Genomic DNA, 16,595 nt, shown 5'->3' on the forward strand with positions numbered 1-16,595 from the left:
TTGTCAAAATTACCTTGGTTTTGGTAATTCCTATTCCATTGACCTCTTTGATTACCAAACCTTTGCACATTATTATTTGACACATAATTCACATGCTCACTCTCATTATTATCAAAATCATCACCAAATTATGGAGAAGCATAAGGGTAATTATAAGAGTCATGATCATAAGATCCACATGCATCACAAAACAAGCAACCACTAGGCGTATTATTTGAAGAGGGAGGGGGTTGAGAGTTAGAAAGAATACCTCTCCCCTTAAATTGGGAGGGAAGATTCGAAGCTTGAGAAGAAGAAGAGCTTTCAAATTTAGCCTTGATTGCGGTCATTTCTTTTCCCAAGTTTGTCATTAGTGAGGATAGGTTGTTGATCACATTTAGATGGTCTATAGAGTACACTGATGATCCACTCTTGCTAGTTGAATCCCTCTCATCATCTTGCCAATCTCTATAGTACTTCACCACATCCTCAATAATGTCCACCACTTCTTCTTCCGTCTTATTCATTATGGGACCTCCGGCTCCCCCATAATGGCATGATTTGCCTCGAGGACTTAGGCCACCATAGAAAATTTGAATGACTTGGTAAGTTGGAATTCCATGGTGGGGACACTCCCTTTGGTACTCTTTATACCTCTCCCATGCTTCGTAAAAGGCTTTCATTAGGTCTTTGCTTGAACCCTTGAATCAAAGCTCTAGGCTCTGCTGTTTTATTTTGTGGATATAACCGGGACAAGAATTCCTTGGTGACTTCGTCCCATGTTCTTAGGGAGTTTGCCTTTCCCTCCTAATCCAACCATTCCAAGGCTCGACCTATGAGAGAAAAGGGAAACAACTTTAGCCGGATGAACTCTTGAGAAACTCCGTTTACTTTGATAGTATTGCAATACTTTTCGAACTCCTTGAGATGGTTTAGCGGAATCTCATTCTTAGCTCCGCTATATTGTCTCCTCTATATCAAAGAGATCATAGCCGGCCTAATTTCAAAATCATTCGCCGGTGTTGTAGGTGGGGAAATTCCACTCTAAAACTTGTACGCACCGGGAATTCCCAATTATTTCAAGGAAAATCTTGCTTGTTCTCCCATGTTTAGTTCTTCTTTAAATCCTTCTTCGCTTCAGGAACTAAACTCTAAGGATCGACTAGAAATTCTTCTCCTTGAGAGTGTCCTTTCAATTTCCGGGTCAAAAGGCACAATGGATTGATCACGAGCTCTATGAATGAAAGACTCAACGGAAATATTATTATCATGGATACAAACGTAGCCTTAAGAAACAAAATATTTTTGTATTCTTCAATTAAAGTGAAATAGACTCAACAACTAAAGCTAAGCACCAATATCACTTCTCGGCAACGGCGCCGTTTTGATAGATGAATAAACGTGTCGTCAATTGTCTATCCCAAAATCAAATACAATTTATAAAATCCTAAACAAACCTAATACAAGTATAAGGCAAGTATAGGTTCGAACCCAAAGGAGTGAGTCGGTATTAACTATAGCCTAAGTCAAGCTACTTCAAAGATTGTAGTCAGAAAATGGTTGGTACTATGGTAACAAAGCTAGATTAATCTAATAATTCAAGAAACTAAACACTAGGGATATAGGTTCCACATGCTAGTTCAATAATCATGCTAATTAATAGTTCATTCAAATGATTCAAGCATTGCAAAGGACAAACAATAGTAGCAATCAAGAGAATTCAAGAGCTATTTCCTAGAGGCCAAGCTAGTGGTCAGTATGAATGGATAATCAAGGAAATTCACAATAAAACTCAAACAACTAAAACAATTCTCAAATTGATGGTTCTTGTCATTAAAAATTGCTATGCAATCTAGATTAATCTTATGGGTTGATCATTCATAATCTAATCAATCACATGCAAAACTATGTCAACCTATTTAATTGCAACAATTCAATCAATCAATGATCATCGAATAGCACAAAATATCAATCAAGCATGCTTCCCCTTCTCCCTAGCAACTAATGTACTCATTAATCATGGTGTAACTCAAGAACAAATCACTAGAAATTGCATTGATCATCATTCTAAATCAAAATAAAGAGAAAACAATACCAAGTACAAAATCAAATTCAAATCTAAGGAAATCAAACAATTAAACAAGAATCTAAAACAAACAAGTAAAGAGATGAACTAAAAGAAGGGATTCTCACTAATATTAATGATTGAAGAAGAAGAAATCCAAGCACAAATGATCTAATGTTGAAATACAAATCCAAAACCAAGAACTTCTCTCTAACTTCTCTCTCTAGAACTAAGCTAATGAAAATTATCTAAAAGTTGGTTTTCAAAAAGGAATTACAAGTGTATTTATAGGCAAAGAAGGAAAACAGGATCCCCGCGCCCTCTCTAAGAAATCACGCGCCCGCGGGGAAATGGGTACGGAACCCATAACAAACTCTGCGGGCTGTTCGGGCAACACCCCGCCCGCGGTAAGGCGCGGCGAAACTCCTGCTCCCAAAGAGTAACTAGAGGGTCGCGATCTCTCTAATCTGGAGCACCCTCTCCAATCTTCCCGCGGCCAGACCGCGGAGAGTTCCTTGTCGATTTAGGCTAATTTTGTGCAATCGAGCCCGCGCCCGCGGCCTTCAGGACCCGCGCCCGCGGCAACCTGGCAAGACTTGATGCCCTCTCCAAGGCATCTCCATGCCCTCTTTGAGTCCTCTCCAAGCAGATTGCTTCCTCCTTGCGTAGTCAATATAGCTCATCTTGATCCCCTTGCAAAGACAACTCCTAGGTACCTACAAGAACAAACAAAGGAAAGGAATAAAAGGGAAAAAGGGCCAAATAAAAGGATTACACGAAGAAAACATGAAAAACACAAAGAAAGAAGGAAAGAGAGGAACTAAAGGAACACTAGTAGAAAAATGTACATTTGCCATATTTGCGTCACTCATTTTAAGGAGCGAAGCAAATGTTTAATTTTACCATCCTTTTAAGTTATTTGCGCCACATGTTATTCAAGAAGCGACGCAAAACTCAAGTGCATTTCAGCTTTCTCTCATTTGCGTCGCTCTTATTTATTAAAGCAACGTAATTAATAAACTTATTTGCGTCACTCATTTGTTAACAAGCGACGCAAATAAGCGATTAAGTAAATTGCGTCACGCTTTTACTACATGAGCGGCGCATATGAGCTGTGTACAATATCATAAACAAGGTTATTTGCGTCGCTTTTTTATAATAAAGTGACGCAAATAACTCTTTTGACTTTAGGTTTTCTGCTTTTTTTACCTTCGCCTACATTCACTAATAAAAAAGAAAAAAAAACAAGAGTTCTTCAATTCTAATGAATTTCTACAGCAAAACACCCACAAATTCGTCTCTGAAACCCAACAAATTAGGCCAAAAAACTGCGATTCCCCAGCAAATTTAACATCTAAATTAAAATTGCAGTCAAGTTGAAGCAAATCCGAGCAATTTCGAGCAAAAATTTAGACAAAAAACCCCAAGAAATTCGAACCCTTAAACCCAGAAAAATTGATTATTTCCGACCAAAAATCCCCCATTTCGAGCAAAAAATCAACTCAAACGCATTTCGGAATGATAGGTTTGATCCTCAGTCTTATGTTCAGTCCAAATGCTCTCTTAATGAGAAGGTAATTTGATTTTGTGCTTAATTTGTGTTTAAGTTCTTTAATTTTGTTCTTAATTTGTGTTCATTTCTGTTGAAAATAAAATTTCGAGTTTGTCAGAAATTGTGATTTTCTTGTATTTATTTATTGTTGATTATTTTAAATTAGAAGAACGAGAGGAATTTTAATTTATTTTCAATTAATTTTTAGTTGATAATTAAGAATGAACAAATGATAGAATGATGATTAATTATCCATGTCAGTGCTCGAAAACAGACGAAATGGTTAGTACTCTAGTTATTAGGCAATTGGGTCAGATTAATTATCAATTTTATCATACTGATCCGTTCTTTCATTGTATGGTTAAAGGTGGTATGAAAAACGATTTCTACATCCTGACATTGTGGCACCATATGATTACATATTTATCTGGGACGAAGATTTGGGAGTACCTGGATAATTTTGATTCCGAAAAGTTAGCACTCTTTCTGCATCATATCCTCTAATGTCTTGAGCTATTCAGTACAGAACTTTTGTCATTTTTTTTATTGAATTTTCAGATACGTTGATTTGGTTAAGAAACATGGTTTGGAAATTTCACAGCCTGGTGTGGATCCTAATAGTCCGTTTACATGGCAGATGACAAGGAAAAGACATGACAGTGAAGTTCACAAGTAATAACTACTAATGATATATAATTTATGCCCAGTTATCTTCTTTTGCAACAGAAGAAGGATTTTGATATTAATTACCAAAATATTGATCTGAGTTGTTTCTTGGGTGCACTTTGCAGGAGCACAAAGGAGAAACCAGGATGTTAAATTTCAGTTAAATTGTTCAATTTTTGCTACAAAAATGGAGAATGATTCTTCCAACAAAATTGAAGTTTCTGCCCTAAACCCCAATTTACAATCAAGAGGTGCTTTGGTTGTATTAGAAGGGTTAGATCGAAGTGGAAAGAGCTCTCAGTGTATTCAGCTTCTCTCTCACTTGCAAAGTATTGGGTGTTCTGCTGAGTTATGGCGGTTTCCAGATCGAAATACTGCTGTTGGGCATCTTATCTTTCCAATCAATCTAATTTGGATGATCATACTATTCATCTTTTGTTCAGTGCTAATCGTTGGGAGAAAGGTTGTTTCTTTTTTCTTTTTATGATTGTTTTTTTACACATAATTTGTGAGTTGCATACCATGTGTTTGATGTTATGTTTAGCTGAATCTAATTCCTTTCTATGTTGTTATTTATTGCTTAATTTGGGTAATTCGTTCTCGGTTATATTACATTCTGGAGATTGTAGTTGGAATTATGATAGATTACTTTTAAAAAACTGTCTTTATTCCCCTGGGATTTTGAAGTATATTGGGACAGGAGTTCAGAATGTGATTTAAAGTTGTAAACTTTACTTCTTCATGAATCTGTTTTTTTGGTGACATGCTTGTTTAGTTGTTGACTTTGTCATCTAAAATTACAGATCCATGATGGAGGAAAAGTTGAAAACCCATCTTCGAGTGAGTGTGATGTATGTTGACAACTTGCTTTGAAGATTTCAACTCTTAGTAATCAACCAGTTAACTCAGGCATATCACTATTTAGTCGCAATATGATCACAATTCTCTTTGTGCAGGCACCAGAGATAGGATTGCTGGCTCCAGACATGGTCTTATACCTTGATATATCACCAGAGTTATACTTTCATTTAAATAGGCATGATAGGAATTTTGCCTTTAGTTTCACTGATAAGAATTTATGGGGCGTACCATTTATTTGATAAGATCTGAGACATGGCTGTTAAACCAAATCTTAGTTTTTTCATAGCTTGCATCAGACTGTACAATTTTAATGCACTAAATTGAATAAGTATGCCAATTGCTTTACTGTTGTATTACTTTCCATCTTTATCATGGTCCTTAGTTGAAAGAAGGTTATACAATTTACAAATAATTAATAATATATTTGAAAAAAAATTCAAGGCGCATCTTATTGTTATATCTGTAAAGGCAAGTCATATTCCACCAAATCTTAAAAATTCAGATCAAAGCATATCCTAATATCTTTTTTTTTTATAAATGCAGAAAGAGGTGGTTATGGTGATGAAAGATACGAGCGTCTTGATTTTCAAGGGAAGGTCAGAGAAAAATACCAGGCTCTTCATGATGCCTCATGGATGGGTAATTTCTATTCATGATTCCTTAAAAACTTATAGCTTGCAATGTTTATTTTGCGATTTTGGTAAGGTTGTAAGGTTAATAGGTTTGACAGTGGTGACTTTATCTTGCATAGTGTCATTATAGTGATGCCTACAATATTATGTAGTGTAGGTTATACTAATTTTCTATTACTTAAACATGTTCCAGTTTCTTGCAATGTTCTTTTTATTTTTGTAAATTATGTTTTTTAACTAGATTCTGTGAGATAGTTGCTGTTTCATCAAATTCCGTAATAATGCCATCTAGATTTTCATACGATGCTGAATGATAACAGATGGTTGATGCCTGTTTGCCAATGGAAAAAGTCCAGAAGAAGCTCAGAGAATATGTGCTTGAGTGTGTTGCGGCCTGCAAAAATGGAAGGGCTCTTTCTCACTTCTGGTCACAATAGGCAAGCTGCCATATGCCTCTTGCTCGCTTGGGAAAAATTGTATACTATAGTCAGTAATCAGTAGTTACCACGTTTTGAACTCTAGGTTGAGCTGTTGAGGTACTTCTACCTTTAAGTTTAATTCTAGAAGTTGGAGTTGTATTATACGTTGATTTGGTTAAGAAACATGGTTTGGAAATTTTATGGGTAGGCCAAATTACAAAGGAGACTCTGCCGAAATTTACATTTGCATTATTCAATAATATTGCATTTTAATTTCAATTATATTAGCGTTAGCATATTACTTTATACCTAGGAAAACAGGTACTACAAACATATACAAGGCAATTATTATATTATAATTAAAAAAATAATAATAATTTCACCTCATTTGCGTCACTCATTAAACAAACAAGTGACGCAAATACAGCAGTTTTGTATTGTCTACTCAGTCATTTGCGTCACTCCTATATAAACAAGTGACGCAAATAACAAAAAATAAGTTTATTGGAAGAGTCATTTGCGTCACTTGTTTATAAAGGAGCGACACAAATAACAAAAAAAGTTTATCTGAAGAGTCATTTGCGTCGCTTGTTTATAAAGGGGCGACGCAAATGACTAAAAATAAGTTTATCAGAAAAGTCATTTGCGTCGCTCTTTTATAAAGGAGGGACGCAAATAACAAAAAATAAGTTTATCTGAAGAGTTATTTGCGTCGCTCCTTTATAAAAGAGTGACGCAAATCACAAAAAATAAGTTTGTCAGAAGAGTCATTTGCGTCGCTTATTTATAAAGGAGCGACGCAAATGACAAAAAAATAAGTTTATCAAAAAAGTCATTTGCGTCGCGAGCAGTTGCATCGCTCATAGAAGCGACGCAAATACACTATAAATGAGCGACGCAAATGAGCCTTTTTCTACTAGTGGAAAAAGGACCAAAAATAAGATAAGAAAGCATGATAAAGGGATGAAATCATCCTAAAAGACTACCCTATGAGTGCCGTAAATGACATTCATCAAATCACATTATAGACCATTTTCAGAATGTGCGATACCATATAAAACATTATCGAGATAAAACGAACATTCATTGTCTTTTACTTAAAATTCAAACCCTTTGGCGTCCAACGCCGAAATTGAAATGATGTTTTTGGTAATGTTGGGACCATAGTAAAAACTATCAATTTCCAAAACAAGCTTAGAGGGCAAAGACGAACTAAGAGTTCCAACAGATACGGTCGCAATTCTGGCTCCATTGCCGACCCGGAGTTCAACCTCTCCCTTCTCTAGCTTCCTAACGTTCCTTAGTCCCTAAGAATTTGAACAAAGGTGTGAGCCATATCCAATATCTAATACCCATGATGTTGTTCTAGTGAAGATTAAGTCTATAATGAATATACCTTATTCAGAAGAAACGGTTCCGTTCTTCTTATCTTCCTTAAATTTGAGGCAATCTCTCTTCCAATTTCCCTTCTTCTTACAATAGAAGCATTCAGAATCAGATTTATAAGATTCTACCTTCTTTTCCTTGTTGTGCTTGGTAGCTTTCGACTTAGGCAAAAAGTTCTTCTTACCTTTCCCTTTGAAGCATTTCTTCTTTTTGCCCAATGCGCTTGAACGGCTTGCCCCTTTTCACCATGAGCATATCATGTTTTCCCTCATCTTTGAGAGTTTACTCGGCTTGCTTCAACATACCATGAAGCTTAGTGAGGGTTTGCTTCATGCTAGTGATAAGTGACTTTTATGTCACTTTTAGGGTGTTTATTGAGTCGCTTTCCGGCTTATTTTCCAATAATTTAGCTCATTTTGTTCTTTATTTCTATTATTTGCTTATTCTCATCTTTTATCTTTATTTTATGTATTTTAGTATTTTTTAATAGTTTTTAGCTTATTTTCTTAATTTATTTAATTTCTATTATTTTCTATGTTTATATTTTAGGTTTTTAGTTCTTGTTATATAATAAGTTCCTTGTTTCTCACTTTATTTTCTTATTTGTTTTAATTTATTCATTTATTTTTTTTACTAATTTTATTTTATTTTTACTTTGTTTTATTTTATTATATTTTGTTCTATCCTCGTGTCGGGTTTTTTGTGTAGGTGTTCGGGTTTTATGTCAAGAGATTTCGGCTTCCGAATTTATGTCAAAAGTCAATAGCCACTTCCACACACCAAACAACCACTAGAGTAGCACCAATCATGAACCACCTTACCACCACCGCACCCAAGCATTACAACACCTGCTCCACCGCACATGAACCCCGCAACAGCACTCAAATCAATCTGCAGTAGCAGACCCTGCTCCTCCTTCTCACACCCACACTTCAGCCACTCATCAACTCACCTCAGACCAAGAACCACCTCCAGCCACCAATCCGCCAACAACAACCACCAGCTCCACCACTGCTGCCCCCTTCACCACAAAACATCAGCGACCACTCACCACATATCACAGCCACAACAACGCCCACAATAATCACCTCACGCAACCACTTGCGAACCACCACCTGAACCACGCAATTCCCCTGTTCCACTCTCACCACCCACAACCAACCACCTCACGCAACCACTTGTGAACCACCACCTGAACCACGTAACTCCCCTGATTTCCCTCTCCTCTTCACATTGACCCGCAACTCCAATCAACTAACCAAACCAGCCTCAGCAACCCACCACCAATCCACAACCAACACCACCTATCAGCCCACCACAACCGCACCAGCACTCCACTCCAACTAAGACCACCGTCAGCCACCAAAACAAGAACAACAATTGCAGCCGCAATTCGCACAACACCCAAACTCATATAGCAACCAATTTGCGGCCGCGCAGCCCTATTAGAAAGCGCACAAAATGGAGTCTAAAATCAGAGTTGAGGTAGTAAGTGTGCGCGACCTGTGCGCGACTTCTGTGCGGGCGTGCAATTGTGGGTCAATCACGAGCTTTTCACGTGATTTTAATGAAAATTGGACGGCCACGATTCCTTCAATTAATCCAAAGGCCGAGATTTTGGTGATGCTAGATGATGATAGTGTTGATGAACGGTGAGGATGATTGTTTGTTGTTGATATGGTGAATGAAAGCAACCAAGATCGAAAGGGAAGAACAATAGGGGTCTGACGGGTTTAGTGGGGTTTTGGGGTTTTTTTTTTCCTTTTCCTTTTCTTTTATTTTATTTTATTGTAGTTTTGGTTTTTTTGGTTTTTAGTTTAGTTATTTTAATTGTTTGTTTTATTTAGTTTTATTTATTTTTATTTTCTTTTATTTTATTTTTATTTAAATTGTATTATAAATACCCCTTTGGGGTTATTTTCTCACAACTTCCAATCAAAATTTTATTTTACATAGATTAGATTAGTTTAGCCTAATTTTATTTTCTCTCTCTTAGGGTTAGTATAGGAGTAGTGTAGAGAGAGAAAGCTTGGATTTCCATGGAGTTTTTGAGAGGTTGAAGAAGCAACTTTGTGGAACTTCTTCTCATCTATTCAATGAGTATTTTCTAACTTTCTCTCATCTTTATTTCTTTTCTTAATTCTTAGTTTATGCTTTTTGTTTGTTGATTTGAGTAGATTAATTAGTTTGTTTGTTTAATCTTGTTTTTATTCTTATTTTACCTTGTTTTCCATGTCTTTCTTCATTATGTTAGCTTAGGTTTTATTCTAGGGAATTGGATAAAGATTATATTAATAAATTGAATGATTGCATGTGATTAGTATGAAATTGTTTCTTGATTATTGTGTATGGGTGATGCTTCTATGGATTAGAATCTTTCTAGCTAATCGATTCTATGCTATTAATTGTGCTTTCATTCAATTGTGCGAGAGTGAGTTGGTTGAGGGCCCTAAATTCTTCCATACCTTTGCTAGGCTAGATGCACGAGAGTGAATTAGTTTAGTAGGATAATTAATATGCTTAATTGTGTGAGAGTGAGTTAAATGTGTTGATGTTCCTAATCAAGGTCATTTTCATCTATTTGTATGATGTTGTTTAATACATTGATGTGATTGGATTTCACTTTCCCTAGTATTAGTTGTTTGTTCTTAGTCGTGTTTAGTTTAACCTCTCTCTATCTCACGACCTTTCTTAGTAGTCTAGTTGGCACAAATTAATACACTTAGTCCTTTTGGGTTCGACCCTTTACTTGCCACTAACTAGTTTAGTGTAAGTTTAGGTATTATAAATGATTAATTTGGTTAGGATGGTAGCTTAACGACCTATCTATCCTCGATCTGTTGGGCATGTTACAGTTCATCTTGAACTAATCATAGCGTTTGTGCAGTGAGTGGAGAATGATGTCAATTTCCATCTCGATTGAATACCCCGCATTAAGCCTACCCTTGTTCTCAAATAATCCTATCATTTTGAGTACATGTGGGCTGACTGACCATTATGTTTAGGCCTGCTCTTGGAACATATTCTGTAGCTCAGAAATGATCTCAAAAGTTGTCTCATTTTCAAAGAAAGTCTTTTGAAGCTCGGGAGATATTGTGGCCAACATGATGCATTTGACATCCCGATTGGCACTTTGCCATCGTTTAGGGAAGCCTGAGTCACTTCCTCATTAAGAGCATCGGGCATTTCCTCATCAAGGACATATTCCTTTTGCTCTTGCATGAGAACAATTTGTAAATTTCTTTGCCAATCAAGAAAATTTTTCCCCCTCAACTTCTCCTTGTCGAGAATGAAGCGTAATGAAAACTGATTTTTTGAGTTATTCGAAGACATGATTCTACAATTGAAAGAATTTTAATGAATAACCATTCATAATACTTAAATAAGATTGAATTTTGGTTCATGCATATTTCAAACTTATTTAACGTCATATTTACACTAATATATTGTCCCATTTTAGTGAAAATAAGTCGATTCCAAGATCCAAGGAAACAAAGACTGGCTTACTATTCTTTTGCATGTCTTAGCACTCAATCTCCCAAGGTAAGAAACACTTTGCTATGGTTAGCCAATCTAACTCAAATAAAATCCATCCCAGTGCATTCAACCAAAATTATTTTTAAGAACCATTCTTTTATAAAATTGGTTTAACTTGGTGCAACAAAAATAAGAGGCCAATTACTCACTATGAATTTAATCAATTTAAATTAATCTTGTGATTTTGACAAAATAAAAGGGAGTTGGAAAAATGAACATAAATTCAATAAAGATTCCAACTTAAATACTTGTGAATCCTTGAAAAATTATATCTTCCAATATGAAGATAAACAAATTTTTATCACAAGTTTCAAATTTTATGATTCCAATCAACTAAAAAATGATTAAATCAACAAATTCAACAAGATTCATAGAATTTAGTAACACGAAGTTTCGATTACTTATCATATTTAAAGATTGAATATTTAGTACTTAGAAGCCTCAAAGAACAACAATTTCACACTTAATGCAATTAATTTGCAATTATGTGAAAAATAAAACCAAGCTTTTAAACACAAATTACCACAAATAATCATACCTAAAGAGGTTTAAAATTACATGTAAATTATATATTGAACCAACTACATAACAATCATAAATATGCATTTTATTTTCAAGGTTAGAAAGATTTTAAATTTTTCTTTAAAACGAAAAAAACCATGAAAAGTGAATTTCTGGTCGTTTTTTGGCTAAAAATTTAGCCCTTAAGGGTAAAACCATTTCCAGACGCCTTTTCCACAAAAAATTCACCATTTTTTGTCGAAATATGGGATCGGGAGCTGAAGTCAGCTCTAATACGAGGTTAAAATGGATAAAGTGAGCTACTAATCTAATTAGCAACATAAAACAAGAAAAATTAAGCCATAAAAATACATTGAAAAATATTACGATTTTAAAATAAACGAGCGAGGCTCCAATATTGCTGCTGGGGTTTGGAGAGTCCGACTCACCGCGAGAGTGCTTCGCCCGACCACTTGGGCTCTTACTTGAAAGCTAGCTTCGAAATTACGAAGCCTCCAACGATGATCCACCCGGAACAACGATCACCAACTAGATCCAATGTCTTGGGGTTAGCAAGACCCGACCGATAAACCCGAGTAATAGAGATTAAAGGCTTTCACAAAATGTGATACGTTTTCCAACTCTTGAGTTCAAAGGTTTTCACTACTAATGATACATTTTCCAACTCTTACTCAAGCATCATTTCCAATGCCCTTACATGGGTATTTATAGGAAATGATGAGAGTATGATTGTGTCTCTCATCAATGTGGGATAGTGAGATTTTCACATTTTATTTGAAAGGTAAAGTAAAATTATTTCAGCAAGCTAGTAATAAATCAACAAGTGTCAACTATACATGAGAGAGCAAGTGAGGACCACTTTGAGAGGGAGGACCAAACTTGCTCTCCACTCTCTCGCTCACCTTGCGCCACATGTCCTCTCCCACTTGGACATCAAGGCTCCAAAGTGGGCTTCCCATTTATTCCTCCCTTAGTCTCGGCTTAGCCACCCACACCTAAGATTTGCGGGCTGTTAATGTTCTCGGCCAGCAAGCCTCGTACTCTAAGTGCGGGCAGCTGCTGCTTGCGGCCAACATGCCACGAACTCCAAGTGCCGACTGCTGCTGCTCTTTTGTGTCGAGCTCTCCTTGGCTGCTAGCATTGGTGCGCTAGCACGCACCAGCCAGCCAAGGCTCGGCTTGGTGCGCATGCTAGCCACCATGCTGCGCATTGTGCCCCTATGATGAGTGACATTTATGTCACTCTTAGGGAGTAGTATTAGAGTCATTTTCGTGTTTATTTTATCTTATTTTCCCTTTCTTTCTCTTGTTTTCTCTTTAATAACATTTCTTGTTTATTTTGTAATTTTGTCATGTTTTAGTTCTTTTCGTAGATTTTATTAGAATTTGTTTATTTTCGTATTTTATTTGCTTTCGATTTATTTTATTTCTTTCCTTTCCTTTGTCACTTGCATAGTTTTAATTAGTTTTAAGTTTATTTTATTTACTTGTATAGTTTTATGTCTTAATTAGTTTTAGTTTTATTTCTCTTATTTCTATTTTACTTTTATTTATTTTAATTAGTTTGGAGTGGTTTTCATATTTTATTTGTTTGTGTTTTATTTAATTTTGTTAGTTTTAGTTTTAATTCTCTCATTTCCTTTTTTAGTTTATTTAGTTTTATTTTATTACTTAGTTCTATTTTATTTTTCTTAATCCCTTTTCTCAGTTTTGCGTGTAGGTGTTCGGGTTGTAAGTCAAATGAGTTCGGTTTCCGAATTCATGTCAATAGTTAATCGCTCCCTCACGCACCAATCAACCACCACGCAGCCACCTCTTATCATCCTTCACCACACCATTTCCCCTGATCCATCACGCACCAATCAACCACCTGACCACCAATGCTTTCCCCTTCACCACACAAACCAGCAGCACCACCACCATCACCCACCAATTTCACCCACCTAACAACTCCCCTGCTCCAGCAATAACAGCAGCCACCACTCACCTCCAATACACCAAGCAGCAACAACACCTGGCAGCTACCATCACTCACCAATTCCACTCCAGCTCTCAGCGCAACCAACACCACCGCAGCCACTTCCAATCTCCACCACAATCAACCACAGCAGCCGTAACAACACCCCAGCCACACCGCTGCTCCCTCACGCACCCAGCCACGCTCCTAAACCACCATCAACCACAAGCACCACCTACAACCAGAGCAGCACCGCGCCGCAACAACAACCCAGCCACACCGCTGCTCCCTCACGAAACTAGCCATGCCCCCCTGTTCCAATTCGAACAGCAGCAACCTCACCAAACCACGACTCCAACCACCTTAGCGCACCAATTCCAGCCCACATCACCCCACGTAATTCACCCGCATCTACCAACAACCTGCAAATATTAATCAAATCACAAATTCGCACGAGTAAAATGCAATTCCAATTGGGTTGAAGCAAACCGTTGAGAGTTCGGTCGAAGTACGAGTCAGAGACTTTCAAAGTTCTGTAAATTGAAGAGGTGTGGTCGAACACACCCATGGTTCGACCGAACCAACCCCGTAGTTCGGCAGCACCAACCCATTATTCGACCGAACCATTTCACGAGCTATGCACATGGCTTTTAATGAGGATCGAACGGTGGTGTTTGCTTGATGCTGATTTTAAATGATGATGAGCGGTAGTGATTTGATGATGATGGTGAGGCTCTTCAATGGAGTTCAAAGCAGCTAAATACGAAGAAGAAGAAAAGGGGAAGATATGTTTTGAGGATTTTGGGGATTTATTTTTCCTTTTTCTTTTATTTTTATTTCTTTTTTTTTTCCCTTTTCTTATTTCTTTCTTTAGTTTTATTTTATTTCTTTTTATTTTCCTTTTCTTTCTTTATTTTCTATTTCTCTTTTATTTTATTAGCTTAGTATAAATACCCAATTTTGGGGTAATTAGATTATTCATTTTATCATCTATCGTCCTCTCTAATTAGTTTTAGGCGACCTTCTCTCTCTAGGTTTAGGTTAGGATTAGGATAGTTTAGAGAGAGAAAGTAAGGGTTTCACCATTGTTGAGCTTGGATATTGAAGAAGAAGAGTAATCATCTTGTTTGTAGATTTTCACATTCAATCAATGAGAATCTTTAACTCTCTCTCATCTATTTTTATTTTCTCTATTTTTATTTGCATTATTTTGATTATTATTTTAGTTGTTGGTATTGCTTGTTAATCATGATTAGTGAGTAATTTCCCCATTAAGGGGATGGTTGTGGTGTAGTTAGATCTTGAGTATGTTCTAGGGTTTAGAATTGATTTATTTGTGATTAAAGTCTTTACATGCTTGATATTCTTTAATCTTCTTGCAAGTGCACATTGTTGGTTGATTAAAGGTGAATCTTTGCTAACAAGGAACTCAATTTGATTTAGTTAAGGTTCATTACTATCGATTGTTATTTAATAGTACCTCCTAGTATATGTATAATGTGGAAACATAGAGGCTATGTTAGGAGAAGCCAATTGACCCCGGAAGGTGGCTATATTGGAACCTTATATCGATATTCAAGCATGTTTAGTTCATAGTTAATTCAATTTCTATGCCTTTGTTTATGTTCAAGTGAATTCTCTACCTAAACCATTTCCCTTAATGTTTTATTTCTTGTTTTAGCATCTTTAGACTTTAGTTTATTTATCTCCGACTCCGGACTAGGTTAATTGTCGATAACATTTGGTAGTGTTTATTCGTTCTCTGTGGTTCGACCCCTATGCTTGCCTTATACTCGTATTATGTTTTTTTAGGTTGTATAAATTGTATTTGATCTAGGGATAGACAATTGACAACGCGTTTATTCCCTTGTCACCCTAGCACTTGGATTGCTCGGGGCACTCTAATGCTCTGGGTATTTTGGAAAAATACGTTAATTAATTACCATTTTAACATCTTGTCTTTTATTATTTTTGACTCGACGTCCGACGCTCGGTTTCGACACTCTAAACTCAAATTTCCGACGTCTAAATAAATATTACTCGGCCGACAAATTCATTCCTTACGAATTAATTCGTCGCTTCAGTTCGTTCGTTGCTTGGGTGTAACCCAAAGGGTTGAGTCAAGATTAAGCACTAATATTAATTATTCATTAATATTACTGATTTGTAGCGGCCTCCACCCAGGCATTCCAATCACCTAACCTTACTGAATGTATTAGCTTTCTAATAATTCTGAACCCACTATTAGAATTATACACTTGCTCGAAGAAAACTATTCCTTGCAGTTGTAGGTATTGTACCAGGTCCGGGTCTTGTTATTGGTGATTTACTAAGGTGGAAGATGCTTTTTGAGCAAGCTCATGGCAATTGGAAAGCTAAAGATGCAAGGAAGTGGATTCTCCATAATCTAGCTCTTGCGCTCTCAAGGCGTGCTCTCATAAAGATAGGGTATTAAACTCACTGCTAGTGCTTTTTGAGATTGCAATTCTTAGTGTTCATCATCATCATATTGCACGTTCATTCTAAGACCTTAGAGAACGCACCAAGCCGCGGGAAGAGCCCAGATCAGCGCGGGCGCACAACCCATTCGCGCGGGCACGCAGACTAGCCGCGTGGGCGCGCCTCCATGCCTGCGCAGGCGCGCTCCCCTAGGTATTTACCTTGCTCAGTTTTGTTTTGCGCCTTCTGTAAATACTATTGTAACCCGATTTTCAGGGCAAGTTGAGAAGACGGAACTCAAAATTTTAGATTATAATGTAATTTTAGTATAGTTGAGAGCTTCTTTCTCTAGTTTTTAGGGCTAGTTTAGGAGTATATTTTAGAGAGATAAAGTGAGGATATTCAATGGTGATTGAGAGATTGAATATTCAATGGTGACAATTGTGTTAAAGATCTTCTCTATTATCAATGAGAATTTCTAACTCTATCTCATTTTAATGATTTATTTAATATTCTTGTTTGTTTGGATTTATTTTGATGTGTTGATGCTTGATTAGTGTAGTTGTTATTCATATATTGTT

General features: G+C 36.5%; 1 protein-coding gene across 1 annotated transcript; it reads left to right on the forward strand.

Moving 5' to 3' along the window:
* Positions 1–4,449: 4,449 nt before the first annotated feature.
* LOC110735333 (thymidylate kinase-like) lies at positions 4,450–6,192 on the forward strand. Its single transcript, XM_021915507.1, has 5 exons — positions 4,450–4,641; positions 5,066–5,113; positions 5,219–5,347; positions 5,667–5,762; positions 6,076–6,192. The coding sequence occupies exons 1-5, from the start codon at positions 4,450–4,452 to the stop codon at positions 6,190–6,192; spliced, it is 582 nt and encodes a 193-aa protein (XP_021771199.1).
* The last annotated feature ends 10,403 nt before the right edge of the window (positions 6,193–16,595 follow it).

The sequence above is a fragment of the Chenopodium quinoa genome, unplaced genomic scaffold (assembly GCF_001683475.1).
Source record: "Chenopodium quinoa cultivar QQ74 unplaced genomic scaffold, ASM168347v1, whole genome shotgun sequence".
NCBI lineage: Eukaryota > Viridiplantae > Streptophyta > Magnoliopsida > Caryophyllales > Amaranthaceae > Chenopodium > Chenopodium quinoa.